General features: G+C 42.1%; 3 protein-coding genes across 3 annotated transcripts; all 3 read left to right on the top strand.

Moving 5' to 3' along the window:
• Positions 1–330: 330 nt before the first annotated feature.
• Positions 331–3,313, top strand: LOC307256082 (uncharacterized protein). The gene is made up of 4 exons (XM_080034948.1): positions 331–719; positions 1,185–1,264; positions 1,368–1,626; positions 1,943–3,313. Exons 1-4 carry the CDS (start codon positions 405–407, stop codon positions 3,251–3,253), a joined length of 1,965 nt encoding a protein of 654 aa, XP_079891074.1. The 5' UTR covers positions 331–404; the 3' UTR covers positions 3,254–3,313.
• Positions 3,314–4,404: 1,091 nt separating this feature from the next.
• Positions 4,405–9,236, top strand: LOC307255832 (uncharacterized protein). Its single transcript, XM_080034634.1, has 5 exons — positions 4,405–4,771; positions 5,613–5,742; positions 5,850–5,952; positions 6,914–7,172; positions 7,813–9,236. Exons 1-5 carry the CDS (start codon positions 4,487–4,489, stop codon positions 9,055–9,057), a joined length of 2,022 nt encoding a protein of 673 aa, XP_079890760.1. The 5' UTR covers positions 4,405–4,486; the 3' UTR covers positions 9,058–9,236.
• Positions 9,237–10,340: 1,104 nt separating this feature from the next.
• LOC307255197 (uncharacterized protein) lies at positions 10,341–14,066 on the top strand. The gene is made up of 5 exons (XM_080033842.1): positions 10,341–10,723; positions 11,457–11,556; positions 11,644–11,752; positions 11,848–12,079; positions 12,269–14,066. The coding sequence occupies exons 1-5, from the start codon at positions 10,430–10,432 to the stop codon at positions 13,601–13,603; spliced, it is 2,070 nt and encodes a 689-aa protein (XP_079889968.1). The 5' UTR covers positions 10,341–10,429; the 3' UTR covers positions 13,604–14,066.
• Positions 14,067–14,457: the final 391 nt, after the last annotated feature.

Raw genomic sequence — 14,457 nt, 5'->3', positions numbered from 1 at the left:
GCGCTGGTTTGTTTTTGATAAGCTTGTCCTATTGGGAGTTCCCATGACTCCCAAACACGGGTCTACACCATATATTTCCTTTGTCATTCGTTTCTGATTTTATCCCCAGAGGAAAAAAAAAAGCAAATTTGTCAATTTCGTCGACGGCTATTTCAACAGGTGTGCCCCGCCCACTGCCCAGCCGGTGTACGCCTGACAAAAAAACAAACACAAAAAAACGAGCGTACCCGTCTGTAGAACCCGGCCCAGCCTCCACTAGCTGTTCCACATAGCAACGGCTGCTAGCTAACTTAGCTTAGCGTTGTTTACGCGGTTGAACACAGTGAAACCTGTGCGTGTTTGATACGATATAAACATAAAAACTTGTTTTGAGAGCTGGAGGGACTGGATTTAAATTCTGTATCATGTGCTCCGTCGATGGCTGTGATTCGGGGGGTCGCGGTGTGCAACGGTTCAATTTACCCGAGGACCCGGAGAGTAGACTTCAGTGGGTTCAGTTCCTCGCTACTGTCAATAAGCAGCGTTTTCGAGAATCGTCCTGGAAAGACATTTCAATTTGTCTAGAACACTTCACAGAAGACTGCTTTGAAACCGTGAGCCCTGCGGATCAGACTGGCACCGTCCAACTTAGGACAACGCCTGGTAATGTCCCGTCACTGCATCATAAGCTAAAGACAGAGGAACATGAGCCACAGCTGGTGAGCCCTACATGTGTGTTGGTGAGTCTGCTTCCAAAGCTAATGCTGCTCTAAATCTCTATATTATTATACATGAATACACACAAATGAAAATGGGTGATTTAATATCAAAGCAATATTATATTATATGTAGTTTTGAAGACATCCTCTAATATAGAAAGTTAAATAAGAGACATGTATCAGTTAGTTAAGTAGGCCTATATGTGTAGACCTACGGCAAATGTTTGTGTTTGCAATATTCCAGTGACACACTTTTGAGACATTAGTCATACAAGGAGCCATATACTGGTAGTATTTAGTAATAGTACAATAAGATGCCCTGCTGCTTGCTATCAACATAACTGAAATGTAATAGTACATGTCCTTTTTACACATATACTCAACATGAAAAAAACATGACATCTGGGCCTCTAACATTGTCCAATCACACTTTGTAATATATCATATGTTTTCCTTTGTTTGACTTTAAGCTTTTACTTTGTGTAGGATCCTGTGGAAACCACAGAAGTTGCTTGTGGTCGTGGATCCAACGAAAAAAATGTGATTACTGATTTGATGAGGGAAAAGTGAGTTTTCTTTAAATGTATGCTTAACAATATTTGCCTTCTTTGGCTTCTTTTTTACATCAGGTTGGTGTTTTAATATATACATTTGATTTATTTTCTTTAGAGCTGAGCTTCTAAAGATGAAAGGGAGGTTTGTTGTGAACGCAAAACGCCTCCTCCCATTATTTAACCGCACATGCCCGTCGTGTGGCGGTACCGTTCAATTGGAGAAGGTCACCTATGGGGCGCTGGTCGTCTTGAACAAACAGTGCATTCAGTGTGAGTACAGAGACCAGTGGAAAAGCCAAGTCAATGCCTGTGTCCCTACAACTGAAGATCAACAGCTGACAGGAGGCACAGAAGCAACTCCAGAGACCCAACAGGTAAGAGTTGAATAGTAAGACCTACTGCACCACACCCTCACACAGATGCTTGTTGCTAAGGCATTGTGCAAACAAGAAAACCACACGCTCAAACACTACACTAAAGTATTGTCTTTGTCATATTGAGCCCCCTAAAAGTCACATGGTGAGTTTTGCGTTATCTTGCAATAAATAATTTTTTTAAATTCAGTTTCATTTTGATTCATTTTATTAAATGTTTAGTTAGATTCATACATTAAACTGTGGCCTGTATTTGCACATTTTGTTTTTGTTTGTCATTGTTTTACCCACACCCAGTCTTGTCATTGCATCACAGGTAGGGCCAAAAGTTGAGATCCAAAACAGTACGCCAGGGGTCTCTGAGATTGTTCCCGCCATTAATGAGGAAAGTGATGCCATGGATGAATCTGAGGATTTGAGCGATGAGGGCCAGAAAAGACGTAGACGAAAAAAAGCGGATTCGGATGAGGAGTGGAGGCCAGTGTGGGATCGTCGGCTGACTTTAGCGCCTCGCCAGGGACCTGATGTTGAAACCGAAGAGGAAGAGGAAGAGGAAGAGGATAATTATCCTCCACCCGTAACCAAAAACGGTGATCTCTGCACAGACTGTGGGATGTTCTTCAGTAAACGCTGGCCGCACACATGTGAGCACAAGATCAAACCCTTCTCTTGCAATATATGTGGGAAGAGATGCGTCAACGAGATCGCTCTAAATACTCACAGCAGAGTCCACGATGAAGGCCATGAATTTCGGTGCAAATACTGCCACGCCACGTTCAAAACAAAGGCGCACAAATTAACTCATGTGGAGACCCACCGCTTTGAAGAGCAGCCCTATAGATGTACAGACTGCACAGAGACTTTTTACAACAATAAGGAACGCAGCATCCACATGGAGCAGCACCCCCGGCAGACCAAATGTCACATCTGTGGGATGGACTTCGGCAAGTCTACACCTCTACAGAGACACTTGGCCGTGCACACAGGAATTAAGCCGTTCAAGTGCCAGGTGTGTGACCGCGGCTTTAACCAGCCTAGCCACCTGAAATCCCACATGCGTATGCACACCGGAGAGAGGCCTTACAAGTGTCAGCACTGCGACAAAAGCTTCAACCACAATGTGAGCTTGAAGAGTCACGTCCAGCGCTACCACTCCTCCAGCCCCGGGAGTGACACGTGCAATGCTGAGGGCGACCGGAGCACGAGAGGCCCAGACTCAGGCCTTGACGATGCAGAGAAGGAACAGGAAACGGAAGAGGAGGATCAAAACGAGAGGATAAACGTACCTAACAAAAAAAAACGAAGGAGCTCAGGTAGACCCATTGGAAGGCCCAAGACCTACAACTCAGACAGTAAGACTGGAAAACCACCGGGGAGGAAGGCAAAGAGAGTGCAGGCCCAGGGCAGCAATGAAGACGGTGAGGAAGAGCCCAGCGACAATTCAGCAGAGAAGGAAGAGGGGAGCGGCAGGCCTGCCACCACTGAGAGATGGTGGCGGAGGGGAGCAAAACATTCGAATAGTGACTCAGATTCTGAGCAAGAAGAAAGAAAGAAAAAGAGGTACAGCAGCCAGACAAGGGGTAAAAGGAAGGGCAGGGGAAGACAAAATCAGAATTTAGTAGTATGAAGATTCTTTAAATGAATGGAGCTAAATTAGGTTCAAAGAAATGTGAAAATTAAGATTTCCTAGGAAATAACATGACAAGAAAGAGTCTAGGTCAATGTTCATTGTCTGTTACTGTTAAAAGCAAAATACTTCCCGTTACCTGATGTGTAAACTATGGGATCCTTCTGGATATAAAAGTATAATAAACATGGCTGATGTAAAGTGCCTCTGTTCCAATACTTTATCCTTCATAATACTTTAATATGAATATGATACGATATGAATATATATATATATATATATATAAACTTGCTTTACAGGTGATATTTTCTTTCGAAGTGGTATGTGTGAAAACTCATTGATCCTTAGGACATTTTTGTGGCAACAGGGTTTGAATGGGCTTCAACTGATTTTGTATTTAGGTGACAACCAGGTAATGAGAAGAGCATGAGGTCAAACAGAAAAAAATGTGTCAGTCTTGGTCTTTAGTCGGGATGTTGAGTTATTTACATACTAGTGATAGATCCTCTTCAATACAGAAGTATACATTAATAATGGGGTTTGATGCATAGTGTTCACAACAGTGTACATAGGCTACAAGCTACATTTTCACAATTCAATTAATTCATTAAATTGTAGGCTAACATTGCCCTCTGGATAGTCCATACTTTAAACTATTTATTTTGTCACCTGGCGCCCTTTCACGAGGTTGATCTAGATACAAATAGTGTAGTAGCTCTGTCGGTCTCAGTATTAGTGCAGCTGATCAATTTCTCTGTATTTAATGCTGCATTCACGTGCTTCTCGGATGCTCCGCCTTTCCAAGCCTGTGAATTCACATGGCGTTGTCATGTGCTTTAAGTAAGAATTTGGAAACGACATTGACGATACAAATTAATATTTTATGAATAAGAGCGTGTACACACCACGATGATAGCATCGACCGTAAGAGGTTCAAATCAACTTTATCGGTCAGAATCAAATTCCGACTCCACGTGAATCATGATAAATTCTCAAGCAGAGCCGTTGGTTGAAAGAGATGATCTCAAGGTAGTATAATTGGTTGACTGCGAAGCCGGGGATACTCCCAATAACAAACCCCGCCACTGCTGAATTGGCTAGCTGTTGTTAGCTCCTCATGATAGCTTTGGATAGGCGCAATAGGAGTCGATTCTGATGTCCATCTTTCAATAGCCATAGCGTTAAACTTTAATCTTTAATAGACGTTGAGGGACAGGATTTAAACCCGGGATCATGTGCTCCGTCGTCGGCTGTGATTCGTCGCGTCGCAGCGCGAAGCGGTTCAAGTTACCGGAGGACCCGGAGAGGAGACTGGATTGGGTCCAGTTCCTGTTCGAGGTCAATGGGCAGCAGCTCAGAGAATCGTCCTGCACTGATATCACCATCTGCGGTGAACACTTTACCAAGGACTGTTATGTCAACGTGGCTCCGAGGACTAGCAAGGCCCAGCTAAAGCTCGGTGCTGTCCCAACACTGTGCTTTACGTCAGAGGAGCTGGACGAACCAGAGAAGTGCCAGGTGAGCCCAAAACACGATGTTGTGGGGGGAGACTTGGCTTCGATAGCTTAAAAAACCCTCGAGTTGCCCATTACCATCACACAGCAACCACACCATAGCAACGAAAAGCCACTGACTGCTGTCTTTACCTTGTACTCTTTAGGGTATGTCTGTTTTTATGCACAGGTCCAGCCGAGTGGACGGAGTTAGGTCACACTTTGTGGTTATTTTTATTTATGGTCAATCGCTCCTTTTTATAAACATTGATTTTATTTTACTTTTTAAATGAAGACTAAATAAAGGCCATAGCCACAGGGCAATCATGTAGTTTTTGTAGGCAAACCATTGTTAGCTGTTTATTTTTTAAATTTAATTAATTAAAAAAGTGACATACTAACAAGCTAGGATTTTTCCAAGAGTTTTTACCCCCCAACACACACACACACACACACACACACACACACACACACACACACACACACACACACACACACACACACACACACACACACACACACACACACACACACACACACACCACCTACCCTTACTAAAATACATAAATGATAATAGGCAGGTATGTTAGGTGTTGATACTCTAGGTATTTCCATATTCCTCCATCAGAAAGACACAGTGAGAGTCATGACAGCAGGTCCACATGAAGAGCACCGATTATGAAAATAATTCCCATCTGCATATTTCTATTGCTCCAGGTGATGAGATGTTTCACAGGTGTGTGTACTGTGTAATGTGCCTTTCTCTATTTATAAGTGAAATGATCTAGTCAGTCATAGTCTAGTCAGTGAACACTCTAAACTTTAATTTAGTTTCATATAACATGGGTCATGTATTACTCTTTAAGGTGCTTTCAGTGGCAAAGACAATCAAACAGGAGACTGTGGAAACCTTGAATGTTGCATCTCCGTGTTATCAACGAAACACATGTGATAGTCCATCTGCTCTGACTGAAGGATCAGGGCTAACTTCAGTGGGTAAGCAACTTGACACCGTTCAGAGTTCATAAAAATGGAGTGGGTGTGGGTATGTAATCAAATGTTTTATTTTTTTCTGTGAGTAATACACTTGATTTTTTTTTCAGATGCCAGAGTGAGCCCAGTGCCAAGCGACATCTCAGATACTTTGAAGTGTGATTATGTTGAGATGGTGAAAACAATTGCAAACATAGATCTAATCAGGGAAAAGTAAGTCCATCATTTCCTAATAGTTCTGCTTTGGTTAATTTAGTTTTTTTTAAACCCTGTATATTGTCAGAGATTTGTGTCAGTAGAACTTGCATTTGAATTGATCGACTTGAATATGAATTGATCAACCTGCATTTGAATTATTGATACTTGAATTCGAATGTATACACTTGAATATGAATTATCCATTTGAATTTGAATTAATTATACTTGAATCTGAATTTTCTCTACTTGAATCTGAATCAGTTAATACAAGTTCAAAATTCAAGTTTTCAAATTCAAGTAGAAAAAATTCAAATTCAAGTAGAAAAAATTCAGATTCAAGTAGAGAAAATTCAGATTTGAGTAGAGATGTGCACATCCGGGTTCTTTGAGGAAGAGCAATCGAGTGCAGATCTCTGATCCTAGGCTACAGCGTCCGGGCGGTGACCGTTATTTAACGTTCAGGAAATATAAAGTCATAAATTAGTTTGTTTAATCAACGTCTGTGTTTTTGACCTCTTGTTTTATAATCGAAGTATCTTTTAGAACACTAATCACATTTCAGTAATTAAAGTTAAGTTATTAATTAAGTTATAATATCGCCAATAGGCTATATCAATGAAAACAGACGGTCAAACAGCGTCCAAATGAGCTAAAATCCTAAATACAATAAACAGTAACATGGCAAACTTATTTTTAGGTAAGCTAATTGATTATTTCTTCATTTCTTCACACGTTTACATGTTTAGAGGCGAAGGATTCCTCCGACGCTCTCTGTCCGGCTGAGAGCGTCGGAGGAAATTCAAATGGATAATTCATATTCAAGTGTATAAATTCGAATTCAAGTATCAATAATTCAAATGCAGGTTGATCAATTCATATTCAAGTCGATCAATTCAAATTCAAGTTCTACTGACACAAATCTCTGCCCATACCTGTAGCTCATGATGTTTGTTGCCGTTTGAATCTTTTATTTTAGAGCCGCACTTCTGAAGAAGAAAGGGAAGTATGTTGTGCATGAAATGCGACTCCTCCAGTTGTTTGGCCGCATGTGTCCATTGTGTGGTTCCAAAGTAAAGGTGGAGAGGGTCACCTATGGGGTGCTCACCATCTTGAACCAACAGTGCCTTCAGTGTGAGTACAGGAACCAGTGGAAAAGCCAAGGCAATGCCAGTGTCCCGACAGCTGAAGACCAACAGCTGACAAGAGGCACAGATGTTACTTCATTGATCCAACGGGTAAGAGATGATTAATCATACATACTGCACCAACACAATCAACCCAGTCTAATATTTCGAAATGTGTTTTGGGATGCTATTTTATTTTCTCATCGTTTTGCTATTCTGTGCTGATGCAGTTTTGTGCTGGCTACGGTAGAATAATATATGCAAGACATTAAACGATTAGTTGAGTAATCATAAGTCAATTGACAGGATTATTATTTGCAACTATTCAGAATCAATACATTGTTTCATCATTTTATCATGCAAATATACTGGACATGTCTCAGCTTCTTCTTAAATGGAAGGTTTTGCTGCATCCCTTTTTTAGATTTTACTGTTAACTGAAAATTCTTAAGTTTTGGGAGTCTTAGTCAGACAGAAAAAAGGCATTTCAAGACATGCATCTAGGACTCTTGACAGTTGCGATTTTTACTTTAAAAATGTATTTTTATATTTATTTTATTGTTTAAAAAACCCGATAGATTAAAAAAACATATTTAATCAATAATGAAAATTATCTGTAGTTGTAGTCCAAAAGCTATCAAATCTTCATGCATCTTTGCTTGCACCTCCTTGTTTGTTTGGCTTTAATAACCATCATTTAAAGATGTTACATACAGTGTTACCAATATACTTTTGTCTATATCTTTTACAGACAGAGTCAACAGGTGTCTCTGTTGCTGTTTCCGATGACGAGACCGCCCCCATGAATGAACCAGAGGAATCAGGCACTGAGGTTGATGAGGATAAAACGGACTCGGACGAGGATTGGATTCCAAGCAAATACGAAGGTGATGAGGAAGAGGACGACGATTATTATCCTCCACTTGACCCCAAACATGACCATCTGTGCACAGACTGCGGGACGTTCTTCAGTAAACGCTGGCCGCACACGTGTGAGCACAAGATCAAACCCTTCTCTTGCAATATTTGTGGGAAGAGATGCGTCAACGAGACTGCTCTAAATCTCCACAGCAGAGTCCACGATGAAGGCTATGCTTATCGGTGCAAATACTGCCACGCCACGTTCAAAACAAAGGTGGACAAAATCACCCACCAGCAGACCCACCTGGTTCAAGAGAAGCCCTATAAATGTCCCGACTGCTCCGAGACATTCGCCACCACTAAGAAACGCACGGCCCACGTGGAGGAGCACAGAGGCCCCAAGCAGTTAAATTGTCTCATCTGTGGGACTGAATTTGTCAAACCTCGTGATCTCAAAAGACACTTGGCCGTGCACACAGATCTGAGGCCGCACAAGTGCTCAGTGTGCCAACATGGCTTTAACCAGCCTAGCCACCTGAAGTCCCACATGCGCATGCACACCGGAGAGAGGCCTTACAAGTGTCAGCACTGCGGCGAATGCTTCAACCACAATGTGAGCTTGAAGAGCCACGTCCAGCGCTACCACTCCTCCAGCCCCGGACGTGAAGAAGAGAATGTGCAGAAGAAGAGAACGGACGTGTCAAAAAGTCACAGAAGGAGCACGGGTAGACCCATAGGGAGGCCCAAGAGAGACGCAGAAGGCAAATTGGTTTTGGTTCTTGAAGGGGAATTGCAAGGCCAGCATTCGAACACCACCACCTCCAAAGTAAAGGTGCTGAAGTTAAAGAGAACCCGATGCAGCCACGAAGAAATGGATGACAAGCCAGAAGACATTTCCTTTGACCTATTAGATGAGGAGGAGGAGAGGAGTGAGACAGGGACATTGGGAATAAGCGGCTCACGAGGAAGGGCAAAGAACTCTGACAGTGACTCTGATTTTGACCCAGAATACTCAGAGAAAAAAAATCACAGAAACCGGAGTGACAGGAAGAGCTCAGGGAAGCAGAAGGGAAGACCGAAGAAGAAGCAAGTAGTTGAAGACATAAGTTATTCTGAGAAAATGGTTTCAAACTGAACTGAACTGGATTGCTTTTCTAAGATTTTTGACATCGGTAATGCACACCCAGCCTGGGGCCGCCTAAATCGATTATAATCCCCAGCCTGTGCGAAAAGAGATTTGAATATATTATATTAAAATGTCTGTTATTTTATACTGTTAACTTAAGACAATTGATTGATTTTAAGAAGCTTTTGTATCCTGTTACTTCTGTATCCTGTTGACTGATGCATTCCATGAGATTAAACTCGGTTGATACATGAGCATTTGATTAGTTCATTTCTGAAAGAAGCCACATCACTTAGTTGTACTTTTTGCCCATATGATGACTGACATCTTTTGGGTCGTTGTGTATTTGAAAAGTTTTGCGGCAACATTGCGACAACCATGTGACTTAAATATAGTGTTTTGACATTGGGTCTTTAAATGTATCATTATTTATAGTGGATACTTATAATTCAATACAACAAATTGCTTTTGTTGGCAGACCCTTGATTTCAAATTCCGTAGTATGAAACAAATGGTGCTGGTGAGGGAGGGAAACATGTAAAGACAAGTCTGAACAATGTCATTGCAGGAAAAGCTATTAACATAACATTAACGATGGCTCTGCCCTGTCCCTGGAGGCATATGATACACTGTGATCAGCATACTCTGAGATTTCAATTAATGCAGTGTATCAAAGACAACTACTTACAACAGACAGGTCATGTAGATTGTATAAAGTATGTGCATAGCATATCCAATATAATGGGAGTGGAAGTAATAAGAGTTATGCATGTTGCTGTGCATTGAGATAAATTACACAGAAACCGGATGGAGATTTGGCTAAAACAGAGGCGAGGCAAGTTTATTTATAAAGCGCAATTCAATGTGCTTTACAAGGGTGTACAACTATGTTTTTGAAGGAAAACATTAGGATAATACAACTTTGTTCTTTGGTGAAATCAAAATAATCCACTATGGTTTACGCATGCGCACTGCGCGATTTCCTTTCTCGCCCGCAGATGGTAGGCTACTTCCACCACCATACTTTTTACAGGTATTGTGTCCGGCTGTATGTTTCCATACAAGTTAGTTCTAAGGTTTAAAACTACTTAAAAGTCGAACATTTTCGTTCCTGTGCCTCGAAGACTATCTGGAGTCGTGAGTTGAAGTATTGACGCCAAATGAAATTGAATCTAGAGCCGTGACACACCTGATGATAAACCAAGCGAACCCCAGTCCGTGCCACCCCGCCCCTTCCGTTACCGCCACAGCCGAAGCGGCTAACCGTTAGCTTTTACGTTTTGTTAGTTGGGGTCCATCTTCCAGTTCTATTGACATCTTAACAAATCGCTTTCAGACCACATTTCAAAGCCGATGAGAAACACGACTTAAATCCGGGATCATGTGCTCCGTCGTCGGCTGTGATTCGTCGCGTCGCAGCGCGAAGCGGTTCAAGTTACCGGAGGACCCGGAGAGGAGACTGGATTGGGTCCAGTTCCTGTTCGAGGTCAATGGGCAGCAGCTCAGAGAATCGTCCTGCACTGATATCACCATCTGCAGTGAACACTTTACCAAGGACTGTTATGTCAACGTGGCTCCGAGGACTAGCAAGGCCCAGCTAAAGCTCGGTGCTGTCCCAACACTGTGTGTCAGGTCAGAGGAGCTGGACGAACCGGTAGAGGGCACACAGTCTGTGGTGAGGTTTTTACATATATTATACAGTATACTAGTAACATCATGTCTTCAAAGGGTGCCTAATGACCACTATAAAGTCTCACAGGCATTGAATTCATTCATCTCAGAACAAGGCATTCATTAGTCGGCTATGAAAAAGTCTGAAATCCGTATTTCAAATTAGGATATTATCCTTTGTCGTTGCAATTTATAAACAAGAAATAATTGGTCACTATTCACATATTTTTTAAATAATAATTCACAAATGCCTCATCATATCACAGATCAACATGGCATGATCTGATGTGGTCGTGATGAAACATTTGAGAGTCATGTTTTTATTTTTGTCTTTTTACTTGTGTAGTTAGAATAACCTGACCAAACCATTCCAGCTGCCTGGTCCCAACAATTTCACTCAACTGTTGTTTTCCCTGTTGTTAATCTAAGTAAATACAGAAGCAGTTTAGTTGTCAATCATAAAGACAACAAAGTCCATTAATGAAGATTTATATTGCCTTTTTCATTGTCTGTTTTCACACTGCCCACAACTACAATCTCACCATTGTACACACACACACACACACACACACACACACACACACACACACACACACACACACACACACACACACACACACACTTCATTATTTGAATGTAAAGGCAAAACATATCCATGATTCTGTGGGTGGGTGGAATAAAAACATCAACTTTGCTGTTGTTTTAAGCTCAAGCTTGTACTTTTTTCATTTGTGCAGGAGGCTGGGGAAACAACAGACGCTTCGCGACAGTGTGATATCCTTGAAACATGTAATAGTCCAACATCCAACTCTAAAAAATCGAAACATACTTTATCAGGTACTAAACAAAAATTATACTTGTTGTAAAAAATAAAATCAGAATACAGAGGGCATTTGTTTGTGACAACTAAAATTTATTTTGCAGGTTCCGAGTCAAGTTCTGGTTCAAGTGATGTCTCGGAGTCATATTCACCTCGTGTCTCAAAAGCTGGGGCGCCACAAAAAATCATGAATGCCGTTTTGGACTTTGAGAAGTGAGTTTCACATTTTTGCTTACTGTCTTTCCACATTAAAACTAGGGTTTGCTTTTTAATTTTTAATTTGAATATATATATATATATTTTTTTAGTTCTTCACTTCCACAGATGAAAGACATGTTTGTCGTGAATGAAAGGTGCCTCCTCGAGTTGTTCCACCGCAAATGTCCGAAGTGTGGCTTTAAGCTTCAGATGGAGAAGGTCACCTATGGGGCGCTGGTCGTCTTGAACCAACAGTGCTTTAAGTGCGAATACAAAAACCAGTGGAAAAGCCTAATCAATGCTAGTATCCCAACTGCTCCAGAGAATCCAGAGACCCAACAGGTAAATAGTTGAATAGTCCCAGACATACTGCACTAATCCACCTGTAATTTACATTTTGTTGCCTATTATTCTACAATGTTTGCTCTGTCTTATAGCTCCTTTTTTGGTAATTACATTCAGTGTTTGAAAAGACTTTCAAAAGTTTCCCCCATGCTAAGTTGTCATTGTTTTCTTTCACATGAAATGCAGACAGTGGACAACACCGGCAGTAGAGGTTTCTCCGAGATCCTTTCTTTCAGTGATGAAGAGAGCGATCCCTCAGATGAAAGCGAGGAAGATGACGACGGTCGTCCGAGTACAGACGGGGAGTGGAGTCCAGAAGAGGATTTCCCGCTGGCTGAAGGGCTCACCGAGGACTCTGAAGAGGACACGTCAGATGATGAAGAAGAAGAGATGGAGGAGGAGGATCTGAATTCCCCTGGTGGCCTCAAGATAAACAAGCTTTGCACCGACTGCGGAAGCTTTTTCAGTGTTCAGAAGCCTCACACGTGCGAGCACATAACAAAGCCCCACGCCTGCAACGTTTGCGGGAAGAGGTGCGTCACAGAGATTTCCCTTCAACTCCACAGCAGGATCCACGACGAAACCTACGAACACCCTTGCAAATACTGTTACGTCACCTTCAAAACCAGGGTTGACAAACTTAAACACGAGCAGGTGCACGTAGATAACAACGATCGCTACAAGTGTCCCGACTGCGCCGAAACCTTTGCCACCAATAAAAGACGCAGGATCCACCTGGCGAAACACAGAGGCCCTAAAGAGCACAAGTGTGGAGTCTGTGGGGTTGTTTTCAAAGATTTGCATCATCTTCAGAGACACTCGGTTGTGCACACTGGACTGCAGCCGTATAAATGCCGGGTGTGCGACCGCGGCTTCAATCAGTCGAGCAACCTGAAGGGCCACATGCGACTGCACACCGGCGAGAGGCCTTACAAGTGTCGGCGTTGTGACAAGAGCTTCAACCACAACGTTAGCTTGAAGAGCCACGTCCAGCGCTACCACTCATCATCCAGCAAGAAAGGTGGGGAAGGGGAAAGCGACACTGAGGACAGCGGTAACAAGAGAGGCTCGGACTCGGAAGAACAAGGCCCAGCCAAGAAGGGGAAGAAGAAGAAGAAGAAAACAAATTGGCCAAAAAGGGGAAAGTGCACAGGTAGACCCAAAGGAAGGCCTAAGAGAAATGCAGCAGCAGGCGATGAGGTCGTGCTGGGGGAAATAAAAAAAGGCCCAAATACTAAGAAGGCAAAAACCAAGGTAAAGAAGTCGAGGACAAGGGGTTCCAGTGAGGACGAGCGATCAGACAGCGACGTATCCTTTGACTCAGCAGCAGCGGAGGAGGAGGAGGAGGAGGAGGCAGGAGAAGAGAGGGAGGACAAGAAGAGCACAAAGAGATCAAGAGGTAAACATGACAGTGACTCTGATTTCGACCCAGAGGAAGACACAAAGAAAAAGAGGTCCAGCAGCGGGAAGAGCTCAGAAAAACCCAGAGGCAGACAGAAGAATAAGCCCACAATTGTTTGAACGCCAAGAGCAGAATGATTACTAATGAATGAATCAGTGACTTTCCTCAGGCTTGGAAATGGTTTGAAACACAGTAGGTTCATCATCACAGTGAAGTTGAGAGACGTCAGAAGTTAGTTCTGGTTTCGTTCTGGTCCAGTAATGATACATTTATCAAAGGTGCTGTATTGATCCTTTTGGCCTTTGCTACAGGTCAATAAATTAAATTCCAAGTCTCTGCAAGTGTATTGCCATTCCATATAAAAGCTAATTACACAAGTACTTGCAAGTAATGTTAAATATTTGCAATTTGTAAGACATGCAACATTCCCATATGTTCCCATATGGCCAGGGATATATAAGCAGTGTGCTTCTGCCTGCTCCTTCTCGATCTTATCCTTTTTGTTCCTTGATATTATTGTATAGTTTGTCTTTTATCTTTGTGTTTTTTTTATAATTTTCTTTTCCTTTTTTTCTCTTAAATAAAAATAAAAATAAAATCATAGACCTTCAAAGGTTTCGCAGAGGACTTTCATAATAAATGTGTTAAACTGCCATTTTTGTTTGTCTGTCCTCTTACCTTATCCATTGGCTCAGAGCAGGGTAAATCATTATTTAGCTGTGCATATTTTTACTTACAAAACAAAAGAAGACCAACTGGTGAGCTGTTGCATGTTAAGTATCTTTCCAAAGGATTGACTCTTATCCCTTTTTGAAAAGTAAAAAATGTGCAGGTGTATCTGGGCTCAGAGTTCCCACTAGCATCACAACCCCTGAATGAATCCCCTCCTGCATATACATCTATCCTCTTTCTCTCTCTGTGTGCCAATGCTTAAGCTTGCTTTAAGCCAGGCCTATCAAGTTTGCTGAGTTTG

Source organism: Ammodytes marinus (genome assembly GCF_949987685.1).
Source record: "Ammodytes marinus genome assembly, chromosome: 9".
In the NCBI taxonomy this organism is placed as follows: domain Eukaryota; kingdom Metazoa; phylum Chordata; class Actinopteri; order Uranoscopiformes; family Ammodytidae; genus Ammodytes; species Ammodytes marinus.
Note: the sequence above shows the minus strand (reverse complement) of the source record. Positions and strands in the feature narration are given on the sequence as shown.